Raw genomic sequence first — 12,229 nt, 5'->3', positions numbered from 1 at the left:
CACCAACCGGCTGTGTGATGGGCAGGTAACTAAACACTGGTCCTCACTGTCCTTATTTGTCAATTAAAGGGATTTGCCTGGATACTTTATTAGCCCGAGAATCAGCTCTGATGTCCTGATTCCAAACAAGCAATTCTTTACCTTTGAGACCTGGTTCTCCTTTGTGCCCTATCACGTGGGATATCTGAGAAGGCCCGGGGTTTCCTTTATCTCCTTGTTCCCCTTTGGCTCCTGGGGTTCCTCTCTGGCCCTTTACTCCTGGAATTCCAAGGCTCCCTAACAGACAGGAGTAACAACATCAGGTCCTTAATTCTTCAAGTAGTTCATAGGGATTAAAAAGTTGGCAGTGCTTACGATAAAACAGAAAAAAATCAAACAAAAATGTCTAACAATGCTGAGAACTTGATAAATACTTTCCCCATGCAGGCAGCCTCATAAGGGTAGTGGTAGAAGCCTGCAGGGAGAAAACAGGATTCCATTCAAATGGAAAAAAGGAACACAGAAAACAGCAAAATCAAATACTGCTGCTCTCTCAGAACTATTTTTCCCTCCAAAGAAACATAACTTTTTTTGCTGCAAAATAAATGAACATCGTTTATGCTTCCTGCTATTTAGAAAGACACTCTATCACTTACCCCTCTGCCCTGGCATGCCTGGGTTCCCAGGGGGCCCCGGAGGGCCGGTGGCTCCAGGAAAGCCCATCATCCCAACCACTCCATCTTCACCTATGGAAACAAATTAGCACAAAGCAGCACATGTTGTACAGAGTGAGAAAAGCAAAATATTCCATATACTAAAATAAATTATACTTAGAAGTAGAGATTGGGAGTTGAAAAAAATGGCCTCTGTACAGAGTAAAATTACTGTATTAGTCTAGGAGATGGGTCAGTAAATGGTCTTTTAAACTCATCTATGTAGAAGTGATTGGTAGCAAATCATATGCATGGATGAGGATAGAATATGTGGAAGTTTTGTAGCATTCCATCCTCCCAGCCCCTGACGAGTCACTTTCTATTATATCCCTTCACTTTATTTTCTCCATAACACTTGTCTCAAATTGAACTTAGATTTTAAATATTTCTATTATTGCTCCTCTGCTATGAGAAGGGGAGACTTGTCTACTGACTGATGTGTCTCTAGGGCCTAGAAGAATGCTGGCATGTGATAGTAGCCCAATAAGATGAATGAAAAGATAATGTGTTGATTAAGTTGTTTTAGCCTCTTTTCCGGAGGGGAGATCAGTGAGGTCCTTATACCATGAGGGAACAGAATATTCTCCCCAAACATATAAACAATAAACATAGCCATGAAATTAAAATAATTATACAGAAATACGATTAACAACTCTATGTCAACAAATCAGATAACTTAGACAAAATGGACAAGTTTCTAGAGAGACAGAATACCAAAACTGATTTCAGAAGAAATAGAAAACCTGAACATACCTATAAGAAATGAAGAGATTGAATTAGTCATTTAGAGACTTCCCCCAAAGAAATGCCCAGACCCAGATAACTTCACTGGTGAATTCTACCAAATGTTTAAAGACCATCAATTCTTCACAAACTGTTCCAGAAAATACAAGAGGAGGAAACACTTCCCAGCTTGTTCTATCAGACCAGCATTACTCTGACACCAAAACCAAAGATATCACAAGAACACTACAGACCAATATCCCTTCTCAATATAAATGCAAAAATTCTCAACAAAATACTAGCAAACATATTATAGTAGTCGTATATAAAAAGGATTACACAGCAAAAATAGCCACATTCTGGGTAATTGTGAAATGTGTTCATCTAGCCACCACCGTTTCCCTGCAACATGGCCCCTGGTTTCTTACAAATAATTTAGAAGGAAAACGTTACATTAAGTAAAATCGTAGAGTCAAAAGCATATGCCTATGTACAGTTGACAGAGCCACCTTAAGAGGAAGAGGAAATAAGAAGAAAAATAGAAACACAAAAAAGGATACCCGGTAGCCCTAAAATTCCTGGATTTCCTGGATATCCTTTTTGACCCGGTGGTCCCGTCTCGCCTTGATGACCTAACATTCCCGGTGATCCAGTTTCTCCAGGAAATCCTGATCTATCCAAGCCTGGAATTCCTGGGTCTCCCTTTGTCCCCATTTTACCTCTTCTGCCTGTGTATGAATAAATGAATTAATTAATTAATTAACCCACAAATGCTTTCCCCTCCTAACTTCAGAAATATATATATATATATATTTAAGATGGAGTCTGCCTCTGTCTTCCAGGCTGGATTGCAGTGGTGCGATCTCGGCTCACTGCAACCTCCGCCTCCCTGGTTCAAGTGATTCTCCTGCCTCAGCCTCCCAAGTAGCTGGGACTACAGGCATGCACTATAACGCGTGGCTAATTTTTGTCTTTTTAGTAGAGATGGGGTTTTGCCACACAGGCCAGGCTGGTCTCGAACTCCTGACCTCAAGTGATCTGCCCGCCTCGGCCTCCCAAAGTGCTGGGATTACAGGCATGAGCCACAGAGCCCGGCCACTTTAGAAATATTTTATGGCTGTAAATATTTAGCCATTGTGATTTGGGGTAACTGCGCACTTAGGCCTGCACGTGTGTGTGTGTGTGTGTATGTGTGTGTGTGTGTATGCGCGCGCACGCACGTGTATGTATTTAATGTCCCCTCTGTAAAATTTCTGAGCTCCCTTCTGGCTCTAACATTCTCTGCTCCAATGACTCATGCAGTAATACAAGTGTAGTCTTTATATCTATTTTCTAGTCCTGCAGACACATTCTGGGACTGCACCTTATGATGCTGCTCACTCTGTATCCTGCAGAAGACATACAGAGCCGTTCACATAGAGGTAAGTCACTGGATGCCTCTGGAAACAATAATAATGCTACTGTAACAGTGAAGGTCTTGGTCAAAAATGTATTTGTGAACATATAAGCAATATGATAGGCCACAGACATTAACTGATTCCTAAGTAAATTTTTCCAGGAATAGTTCATCAGATCTGATTGAGAGGATCCAAAAACATAAAGTAAGTTTTCCATCATCTGGAACATCTAGCCTGCATCATTTAGATTTCTTTTCATGTTTCTTCTTTTATATTGTGTGTAAAACAATCAACTACATATTTTAGTTTATAAGTTTTTAAACTGGTATCATTGCATACATTTACCACATTTTAATAATAAGGATAAATTTACCACTTTAATATCCTTATGAAAAGTATTAAAGGTAAAATGTTTTCTGAGACTTTATATATATCTAAATATATGTAAACACACACCAATCTCTCGCTGTCTTCAGCATTCATATTTTTCTTGCATAAAAGACACAAAGCAATTCACTATATTAACTTCAGGTTTCTTCCTTTATAGGTGGTACACACTACTGTGTGCAACAAACCCATGACAGCAAGGTTTACACTTCTGAAGTATTTCTCATTGAACAGTGGTCAGGACTTGTTGCTGGACAGTTCCCATGTTAAGCAGCAAAGCACAGAGCAAGAGTCTCATGTCTCCTGCCCATCTGGTGGCCAGTTTTGAGGCCCTTCTCCTACCTTGTTGCCCTTTCAATCCATTTAAGCCTGGAAGTCCTTGGGCTCCCCTAGGACCCTCTATGCACCTTCCTGGGGGTCCTTGTTCTCCAGGTGGTCCAGGCTGCCCTGGATCTCCTGCAAAAGAAAGCACACGATTATCCCAGGTGCTAGAACTTAAGGTCTTGGTATTGCTATAGCAATCATTCTTCTGTTAACTTTTTTTCCACCTATATCAGACCTATATTTACTGCCATTAATATACCTTTTGTAGAGGGCACTCATTTAAAAAGAAGGAAGGAAGAAGGAAAGAAGGAAGAAATGCAGGGCAGGAACATTGGATGGGAAAATAATTAGGCTCCACAGATTCTATTTCTCGAACTAGAAATTTTAATTGAGAATTCTTCATTTCTAGAACACCTACACATTCAGTTTGCTGCCTTTTAGCAGAGCTAACAGTGGAGAAAAGTAATGACACTTGCTATTGTACCTCGTGGTCCATCAAGCCCTTCATTTCCTGGAGTTCCAGGGAGACCCGGAAGTCCAGGGAGTCCAATTTCTCCATGTTCCCCAGAATTGCCTCTTTCTCCTGGAAAACCTGGTGTTCCTGGTCCTCCAGGCATGGCTACTGCTGGTTCTCCCTATAGCACAGAAATTATGTTATTACTATATAGTGCTTCCAAATCCTCGCTGATACTGACTAGTCTCTGTTACGGAGGCTGTAAGTCCCTGTTGCACAGCAACCACCATGCCATCAACTTTCCTTTTTGAACTCTAGTTGCTGACTTTTCTATAAGATTATATTTAATAACACTTCAGGATATGTAGCCTCCACTTTTTCAGAAGACTGTGGGATTGTCTGTAAAGAGAAAAATCTAGATGTTTTTACTTTTGATCATTTTTCTCGTAGCTAACCACATTTCTTTCTAGTGTTGTCCCATTTTAAATACTTCAAGTGTTTATGAAACGATTAAAGATGCTATCAAGATGAAATCTGCATTCTGACACCTTACGTTTTCCTTTCTAAAATGGAAGATGATCCAGAGAAATGTTTAAAAATTTTAACATCTTCATCATCTACAAATATATTGATAATTTCTATATCTAGAATGTTCTGCCAGGTAGGTGCATACAAACTGGCCAATTAATGGTCACCCGCCCTCTCTTCTGTGACAGTTTGAGTTTGAATTTTTGCATACCTTGGCTCCTGGGACGCCTGGCTTTCCAGGTAACCCAGGCTCTCCCAAATTTCCAGGACAACCCAGTGATCCTTTTGTACCTGGAAAACCTTGGTCTCCTACAGAGAAAAAACAATAAACATTGTTGTAGGATTAGTCTTATTGAAAGATTCTGAGCAGTAACTCTCTTATCTCTCAACCAGCCAGAGATGCTTTTATGAAAGTTTAAATGATAATAAAACCAACTGATAAATTAGCAATTTTTTAAAAGTTCCAAATCAAATTACATTGGTTCCCATTTTAAAAAATAACTTTCTCTATTTTGTTGTTTAGTATGGCTATGATCTTGATTCAGCAATTCTTCAAACCACTGATGTTGACTTTGTTTTTGAAGTATTTTTCACATACAGTGTACAGGTAAGTGGATTTTTATATACAGATGTATTCATGTAAGCATGACCTAGATTAAGATACAGAGCTTTTGGCCGGGTGCGATGGCTCACACCTGTAATCCCAGAACTTTGGGAGGCCAAGGTGGGTGGATCACCTGAGGTTGGGAGTTTGAGACCAGCCTGACCAACATGGAGAAACCCCGTCTCTACTAAAAATACAAAAAAAAAAAAAAAAAAAAAAAAATTAGCCAGGCATGGTGATGCATGCCTGTAATCCCAGCTACTCAGGAGGGTGAGGCAGGAGAATTGCTTGAACCCAGGAGGCGGAGGTTGCAGTGAGCCGAGATAGTGCCAGTCACCACTGCAGCCTGGGCAACAAAAGTGAAACTCCATCTCAAAAAAAAAAGGTATAGAGCTTTTTCAGCACCCCAGGTAGCCTTTCCCAACAGGGTTGCTTAAGAGAATTAAGTCCTAATGCCCCATAGCATCCATTGCACGTAAGGGATTAACTTCTTATGCCTTTATAGTAGGCGAATTGAGAAAGGGGTCAACACATTTTCTGTGTTTTCTGGTTCAGAAGAGGAAGCCACGGTGAAGCAAGGCTGCATTCAGAGTGTTCCTTCATACCCTCATTTGACCAATATTTAATTTGCAGTTAGTTCATGGGATTCATTAGATTCAATTGTGAAACTGTAAATCTCCACTTTAAATCTGTAAATCAAGGAGCTCTTGTGTTAGTTCTGGTTCCCATAGTCAACAGTCTTCTTCCAGAGAGTCAATACCTAGAGTTACAAAGTAGGGATGTAATTTATTAATGCAGGGTCCAAGAAGAATGAAGTACAAATGTGAGCCAGGCTCCCTTAGTTCACAGATCATTAGGAAGAAAACCAAGAAATTGGACTCAAAGCCATTCTTGAGACTCCATGAGAAATGTGATTATGTTTTCCATTTCAAACACTCATAAATTGAAATCAATATTCTCATATTTGGGCAAAATTAATGTATAATAAACACTGATGACATACTAATCCAAGAGCTGAAACACCAAAACATGGATGCTATTTTTGACAAACATTTTAAATAATATTGTAACAAACATGAAATTGTCATAAAACTTGCAGTTCTGTGTGAGAATCCAGGGACTCAGGTTATTCATATGTCATCCTGGACAGGACTTTCATGTACTTGTCAGTGGGCAGGTTTATGTCATTGTGTGAGTTCTCAGCATCTAGATTTTTTGGAGTGTTTCCTCTTTGAGGGGAAACAGCATTTTTTTTCCTAAAGGAAAATAAATTCCGTAATTTATTTTGGAGTGTATGGGGAAATCAACTATTTGTGATTTAATAGTTCCTTTCTTATTAAAAAAAAAAAAAAGAAATGTATACATGTAAAAGATGCAGGCATTTATTGAGAAGTATCAAAAATGTTTTTGAAATCCAACAATCAAGGTTCACTATTACCAACTAGAAACAACTTCTAGTTGTTTTCTGTGTGTTTTAAAAAATACAACTGAAATGAAATTGCATAAATCAATGTAAATTCTGCCTTTTCACCTAACATATTATTATAAGATTTTTTTCCATTTATGGCTCTTGGAAAACATTTTTTTTTTTTGAGACAGAGTCTTGCACCTCAGCCTCCTGAGTAGCTGAGATTACAGGCACATGGCACCACACCAGGCTAATGTTTGTAATTGTAATAGAGTCGGGGTTTCACCATGTTGGTCAGGCTGGTCTCGAACTCCTGACCTCAAGTGATCTGCCCACCTCCGTCTCCCAAAGTGTGGGATTACAGGCGTGAGCCACTGTGTCTGGCCAGAAAACATTTTAAAGAGTATTATGGATATTTCCTATTTTACTCATTTTTATATCTTATATCCTCTTTATATCTTTATATTGTATTTTACTCATTTTATTTATACATATATACATCTTCTAAATATCCACAACGAACTTTATGTTTGAAAAAATTTTAAATTTACCCTTAGGTCCAGGAGGCCCAGGAAATCCAATTCCCGGAATTCCTGGTTCACCATCAGGTCCTGGAAGACCAGGATCTCCACATTTCCCCATAGATCCAGGCATACCTTAAAAACAAATACACATATACATCTCCACATCAGCAACTTTCCTTCATCTTGTTTTTAACAGAAAATGTCTAAGTTCTCTGTGTCATCCTATCCCTTTTGCACATTAAGTTGTTTTTTTTTTTTTTTTTTTTTTTTTTTTGAGACGGAGTCTCGCTCTGTCGCTCAGGCTGGAGTGCAGTGGCGTGATCTTGGCTCACTGCAAGTTCCACCTCCTGGGTTCACGCCATTCTTCTGCCTCAGCCTCCTGAGTAGCTGGGACTACAGGTGCCCACCACCATGCCCAGCTAATTTTTTTTTGTATTTTTAGTAGAGATGGGGTTTCACCATGTTAGCCAGGATGGTCTCGATCTCCTGACCTCATGATCTGCCTGCCTCGGCCTCCCAAAGTGCTAGGATTATAGGCGGGAGCCACGACGCCCAGCCAAGAAAAATGTTTTAACACAACCCCAATCATATGCTCCCCTTCCCTGTCCCTATCCAATGGACTAATCTTTAGGAATTGCAAAGAATTTTGTCAATATAATTTAATTCCTAACAGGAAATATTCTAGATGTCTTGAACTATGTAAGTCTCCCTCCATGCATGCAAAACTCAGTTTTACATCACGTTGGCAAAGAAATTCAGTTTTCAAATGAAGATGCTATGGAAAATATCCTAACGAATTACCAGTGGGCAAACATCACTTGCTCCCCCACCAAAACTCCATAAAGGTTTTTCTGCTCTAAAATCCCTCTTAAGTAGTTACATCGGTTCTCCTCTGGAACCTTTATATTAGAAGCACCAGTTAGTTAGAATAATTTGGATAACCTCAGAGAACTACAGCAAGTCCCCAGCCTGCTTGCTTATCAGATAAGACACTGCCCTGTGCTCTCTTTTGGAGCCAATGAATACATTTTTTCCTTATAATGGGGACAGTATTTTTCCAAGAGAGTCAGGGTGTTGTCTGATGCCATGCACCAGATTTGGCAGAGGGTACTTACCAGGTGGACCTTGGGGGCCAGGATGGCCAGGGGGCCCTGGAGGTCCTGGTGGGCCTGGAACTGGTGTTGAAACACTGAGTTCTCCCCTAGGACCTTAAGGAAAGTTGTGGTCATAAGATTGGGGTATATACTGAAGCTTGTCTTAGATGATAGGGGAAAATACGATTATAAAGGGTTTATAAACATATCCCAAAGAAAATAAAAAATAACCTCTGTTTTCACAGCCTTCAAAACTAGCTTAAGGACGACTAGCCCATAGAAACTTTCTTATTGAATCAACAGATATTTATAAGTTTAGACAATTGTCTAATTGTTTTAACCCGTTTCCTGTTTACTCTGAGATAACTCACAGATGACAGTCCTAACTTTACCCCCTTCTATTAGGATTAGAGACAAGTTCTGTTTAGAAATAACTCCAAGAACAGTTATTGTATTTTATTTCACATTGAAAATCAGATTTGCTTCAGCCTCAAAGAACGCGTTTATGTAAAATTAAATGAGCGCTGGCAGCGAGCTGTACTTCTATTTTTTTTCTAAAAGGGAAATTAATAGCCTAACATGCTGGTCTATTGAAAACAGTCTATTCCAAAAAATTGATAATATGGAATTAAGTTTAAACGTTGGTGAATACTGATAGGATACTTATTTATTGGGTGACTAGTTTCCACAGGAAGCCCATTGAACGAAACAGTAAGTTTTGATATGGGCAAGGCCGATGTGGGTTTGTGAACTTGGACACTTTTCTTAACCTCTCTGGTAAGTTCTCTGTCATAAGGGAAAGAATGCCTACCCAGCAGATAAGGACATGACATAACATTCTGACCACAGTGGCAAACATTAAAAACATGTTTAGTGATAAGTGTTGTCTATATAGTCATTTATTTATAGGAAAAAAATAGGTTTACAGTATGTGATGAGACAATTTTGATAATAATATGTTTTATGACAATGGAGTCCTTTAGTAAAGATTCACACTTAGAAATAACAGAAGAGGCCGGGCGTGGTGGTTCACACCTGTAATCCCAGCACTTGGGAGGCCTAGGTGGGTGGATCACTTGAGGTCAGGAGTTCAAGACCAGCCTGGCCAACGTAGTAAACCCTGTCTCTACTAAAAATACAAAAATTAACCAGGCGTGGTGGTGTGTGCCTGTAATCCCAACTACTCGGGAGGCTGAGGCACGAGAATCCCTTGAATCTAGGAGATGTAGGTTGCAGTGAGCCGAGATCACACCACTGTACTCCAGCCTGGGTGGCAGAGCAAGACTCCATCTCAAAAAACAACAACAAAAACAGCAACAGCAATAGAGCATTTGGTGATGGATTAGAACAGGGCTAAATAAACTTTTGCTGTAAAGGACCAGATAGTAAGAAATTTAGGCTTCGTGATTCAAATCTACTCAACTACTCAATTCTGCCATTGTAGCATAAAAGCAGCCAGAGGCAGTACACACAGGAGTGCAGCTGTGTTCCAAGAAACTTTATTTATGGATACTCTAATTTGAATTTCATATAATTTTCATGCATCACAAAATATCATTAAATATTTTTTTGATCATTTGAAAATGTGAAAACCATTCTTAGCTTGATACAAAATCTTAGCCTGATACAAAATCAGGCAGTGGGCTGGACTTGGACAATGGTCCACCACCGTTTGCTAGTACCTGGATTAGAACAGCAGCCTCCTTCAGCCAGGCATGGTGGCTCATGCCTGTAATCCTAGCACTTTAGGAGGCCGAGGCAGGTAGATCACCTGAGGTCGGGAGTTCAAGACCAGCCTGGCCAACGTGGTGAAACCCCATCTCCACTACAAATACAAAAATTAGCCTGGCATGGTGGCAGGTGCCTGTAATCCCAGCTACTCAGGAGGATGAGACAGGAGAATCTCTTGAACCCAGGAGGCGGAGGTTGCAGTGAGCCAAGATTGCAACATTGCACTCCAGCCTGGGCGACAGAGCAAGACTCCATCTCAGAAAAAAAAAAAAAAAAAGAAAAAAAGAATAACAGCCTCCAAAGTAAGGTGCGGATAAACATAAATATTTATTTATTTAATATATAGAGAAAGTAATAAGATTTCAGATTTACATGCATGTGTGGACAGAAATGATGCATACATTTATAACACATAATGTAAGGTTGTGCACTCTAAAAGTTTTACCGATGAGGGAAGATACTATAAAATGATTTAGAGACCACGGGTTTACTGGGTCTACCGCTTTAAAGTGATTTTATTTTATCTATCTATCTATCTATCTATCTATCTATCTATCTATCTACCTACCTATATATCTATCTATTTATTTATTTTTGAGACATTGTCTCAGTCTATTGCCCAGGCTGGAGTGCAGTAGCATGATCTCGGCTCACTGCAACCTCCACCTTCCAGGTTCAAGTGATTCTCCTACCTCAGCCTTCCAAGTAGCTGGAACTGTGGGTATGTGCCACCATGCTTAGCTAATTTTTGTATTTTTAGTAGAGATGGGGGTTCGCTATGTTGACCAGGCTGGTCTTGAACTCCTGACCTCAAGTGATCTGCCCGACTTGGCCTTCCAAAAGGCTGGGATTATAGGTGTGAGTCACTGTGCCCAGCCTAAAGTGATTTTAGAAGTAAAACATGACCATGGTGGCATTATTTGCTTAAAACTGTCAGTAGCATGCTATTCTGACCTTCAGCCACACTCCTGAATCCAGAACTACGGCCAGTATATGTATATCCCAAAAGTTACCTGGACTTTAAAATATTATCAGACCATTTCCTTCATTTGTCTTAGATATTTTAAAGTTTTATTTGTAACCTGCCCATTGAGTTACGGATCAAAATCAACAAATTTGTGGCTGGGCACAGTGGCTCACACCTGTAATCCTAGCACTTTGGGAGGCTGAAGCAAGGATTGTTTGGGGTTGGGAGATGGAGATCAGCCTGGACAAACAGCAAGATCCTGTCTCTACAAAAAATAAAAATAAAATGTAAGTTAGCTGGTCGTGGTGACACATGCCTATAGCCCCAGCTACTCAGGAGACCAGGCGGCAGGATCTATTAAGCCCAGAAGTTTGAGGATGCAGTAAACTATAATTATGCCACTGCACTCCAGTCTGGCAACAGAGTGAGACCCTGTCTCTAAAAACACACACACACACAAAACAAATTTGCAATGACGCTTAGCATCTATTCATTTCATATATTTATATAAGTAATAGATATGGAATATCCTAGGAAATTTCAGTTGAATTGCCCAGTAATGGAGAAAAGATGAGTTTTCTCTAACATACCCTACATATTCTTTCCTGGCATCTGTGAGATGACATATTCTATTCATTAGAAGCAAGTTTCTGTATTTTCCTTAGTCTTTGAGAAGCTTCGTTAGCTCTAGAAACCATCAACCCACTCCATCGGAAAACAGGACTGGAAAGAAAACTAACCAACCGGCTTCTCCGCGTGGTCCAGGGGCTCCAGGAACTCCTTGCGTGCCCTGGGGACCAGGTTCTCCTTGGGGTCCGTAGCCAGGTGGTCCAGCTGGTCCTGCAGGTCCTGGGGACCCAGGGGAGCCAGGATCCCCTGGAGGACCTTGGTCCCCCTTCTCACCACTCAGAGCCTGTGACAACAGGAATGTGTTTGAACCATGCTTCATTCCAGTATCTTCTTACGACAGGTTAATCGTCCTCCAGATATGAATACCAGTTAGGCTGTCATTGAGATCTTGAATTAAAAGCATTTGGCATTTGATGAGAATTATTACTAAAATAAGAGCACTGCAGGTTTCTGCCATTTTGTGTCCTTTGGAGTTTAGCAACATTTTTTGAACTTGGAACTGTCTTGAGTCCCACTTGAGATATCTTACAATGACAGATCTCTCATATGATAATAGCCACTAGAACTAAGTTCAAATTGACAGTAGTTCAAATGACTTTAGCTGTGATTTTTATGATAATGTTATATTTCTGAAATAAAATGAGTACAGCAAACCTTTATTTGTATTTTCACCAGGTATTTTCATGACAAAGGGGATTTCCCACTTCCATTTTCTCTCATAAACTGTCTAGTTTTTAAATCTTCATATGCTGTAACCTTGAAAATG

At 39.9% G+C, this 12,229-nt stretch overlaps 1 protein-coding gene across 1 annotated transcript in view; it reads right to left on the bottom strand.

Moving 5' to 3' along the window:
• The window catches only part of COL4A3 (collagen type IV alpha 3 chain), a 148,866-nt gene that overhangs the window by 29,846 nt on the left and 106,791 nt on the right, over positions 1-12,229 (bottom strand). The window contains exons 26-34 of the mRNA XM_025404399.1: positions 11,578-11,746; positions 8,157-8,249; positions 7,069-7,173; positions 4,717-4,814; positions 4,008-4,158; positions 3,542-3,655; positions 1,976-2,143; positions 636-725; positions 142-276 (exon numbers count right to left, since the gene is read on the bottom strand). Of these exons, the coding sequence (XP_025260184.1) occupies positions 142-276; positions 636-725; positions 1,976-2,143; positions 3,542-3,655; positions 4,008-4,158; positions 4,717-4,814; positions 7,069-7,173; positions 8,157-8,249; positions 11,578-11,746 (1,123 nt within the window). The remainder of the gene's footprint in view (positions 1-141; positions 277-635; positions 726-1,975; positions 2,144-3,541; positions 3,656-4,007; positions 4,159-4,716; positions 4,815-7,068; positions 7,174-8,156; positions 8,250-11,577; positions 11,747-12,229) is intronic.

This window comes from Theropithecus gelada, chromosome 12 (genome assembly GCF_003255815.1).
Source record: "Theropithecus gelada isolate Dixy chromosome 12, Tgel_1.0, whole genome shotgun sequence".
NCBI classification, from domain to species: Eukaryota; Metazoa; Chordata; class Mammalia; order Primates; family Cercopithecidae; genus Theropithecus; species Theropithecus gelada.
This window is presented reverse-complemented; position numbering and strand designations above follow the sequence as displayed.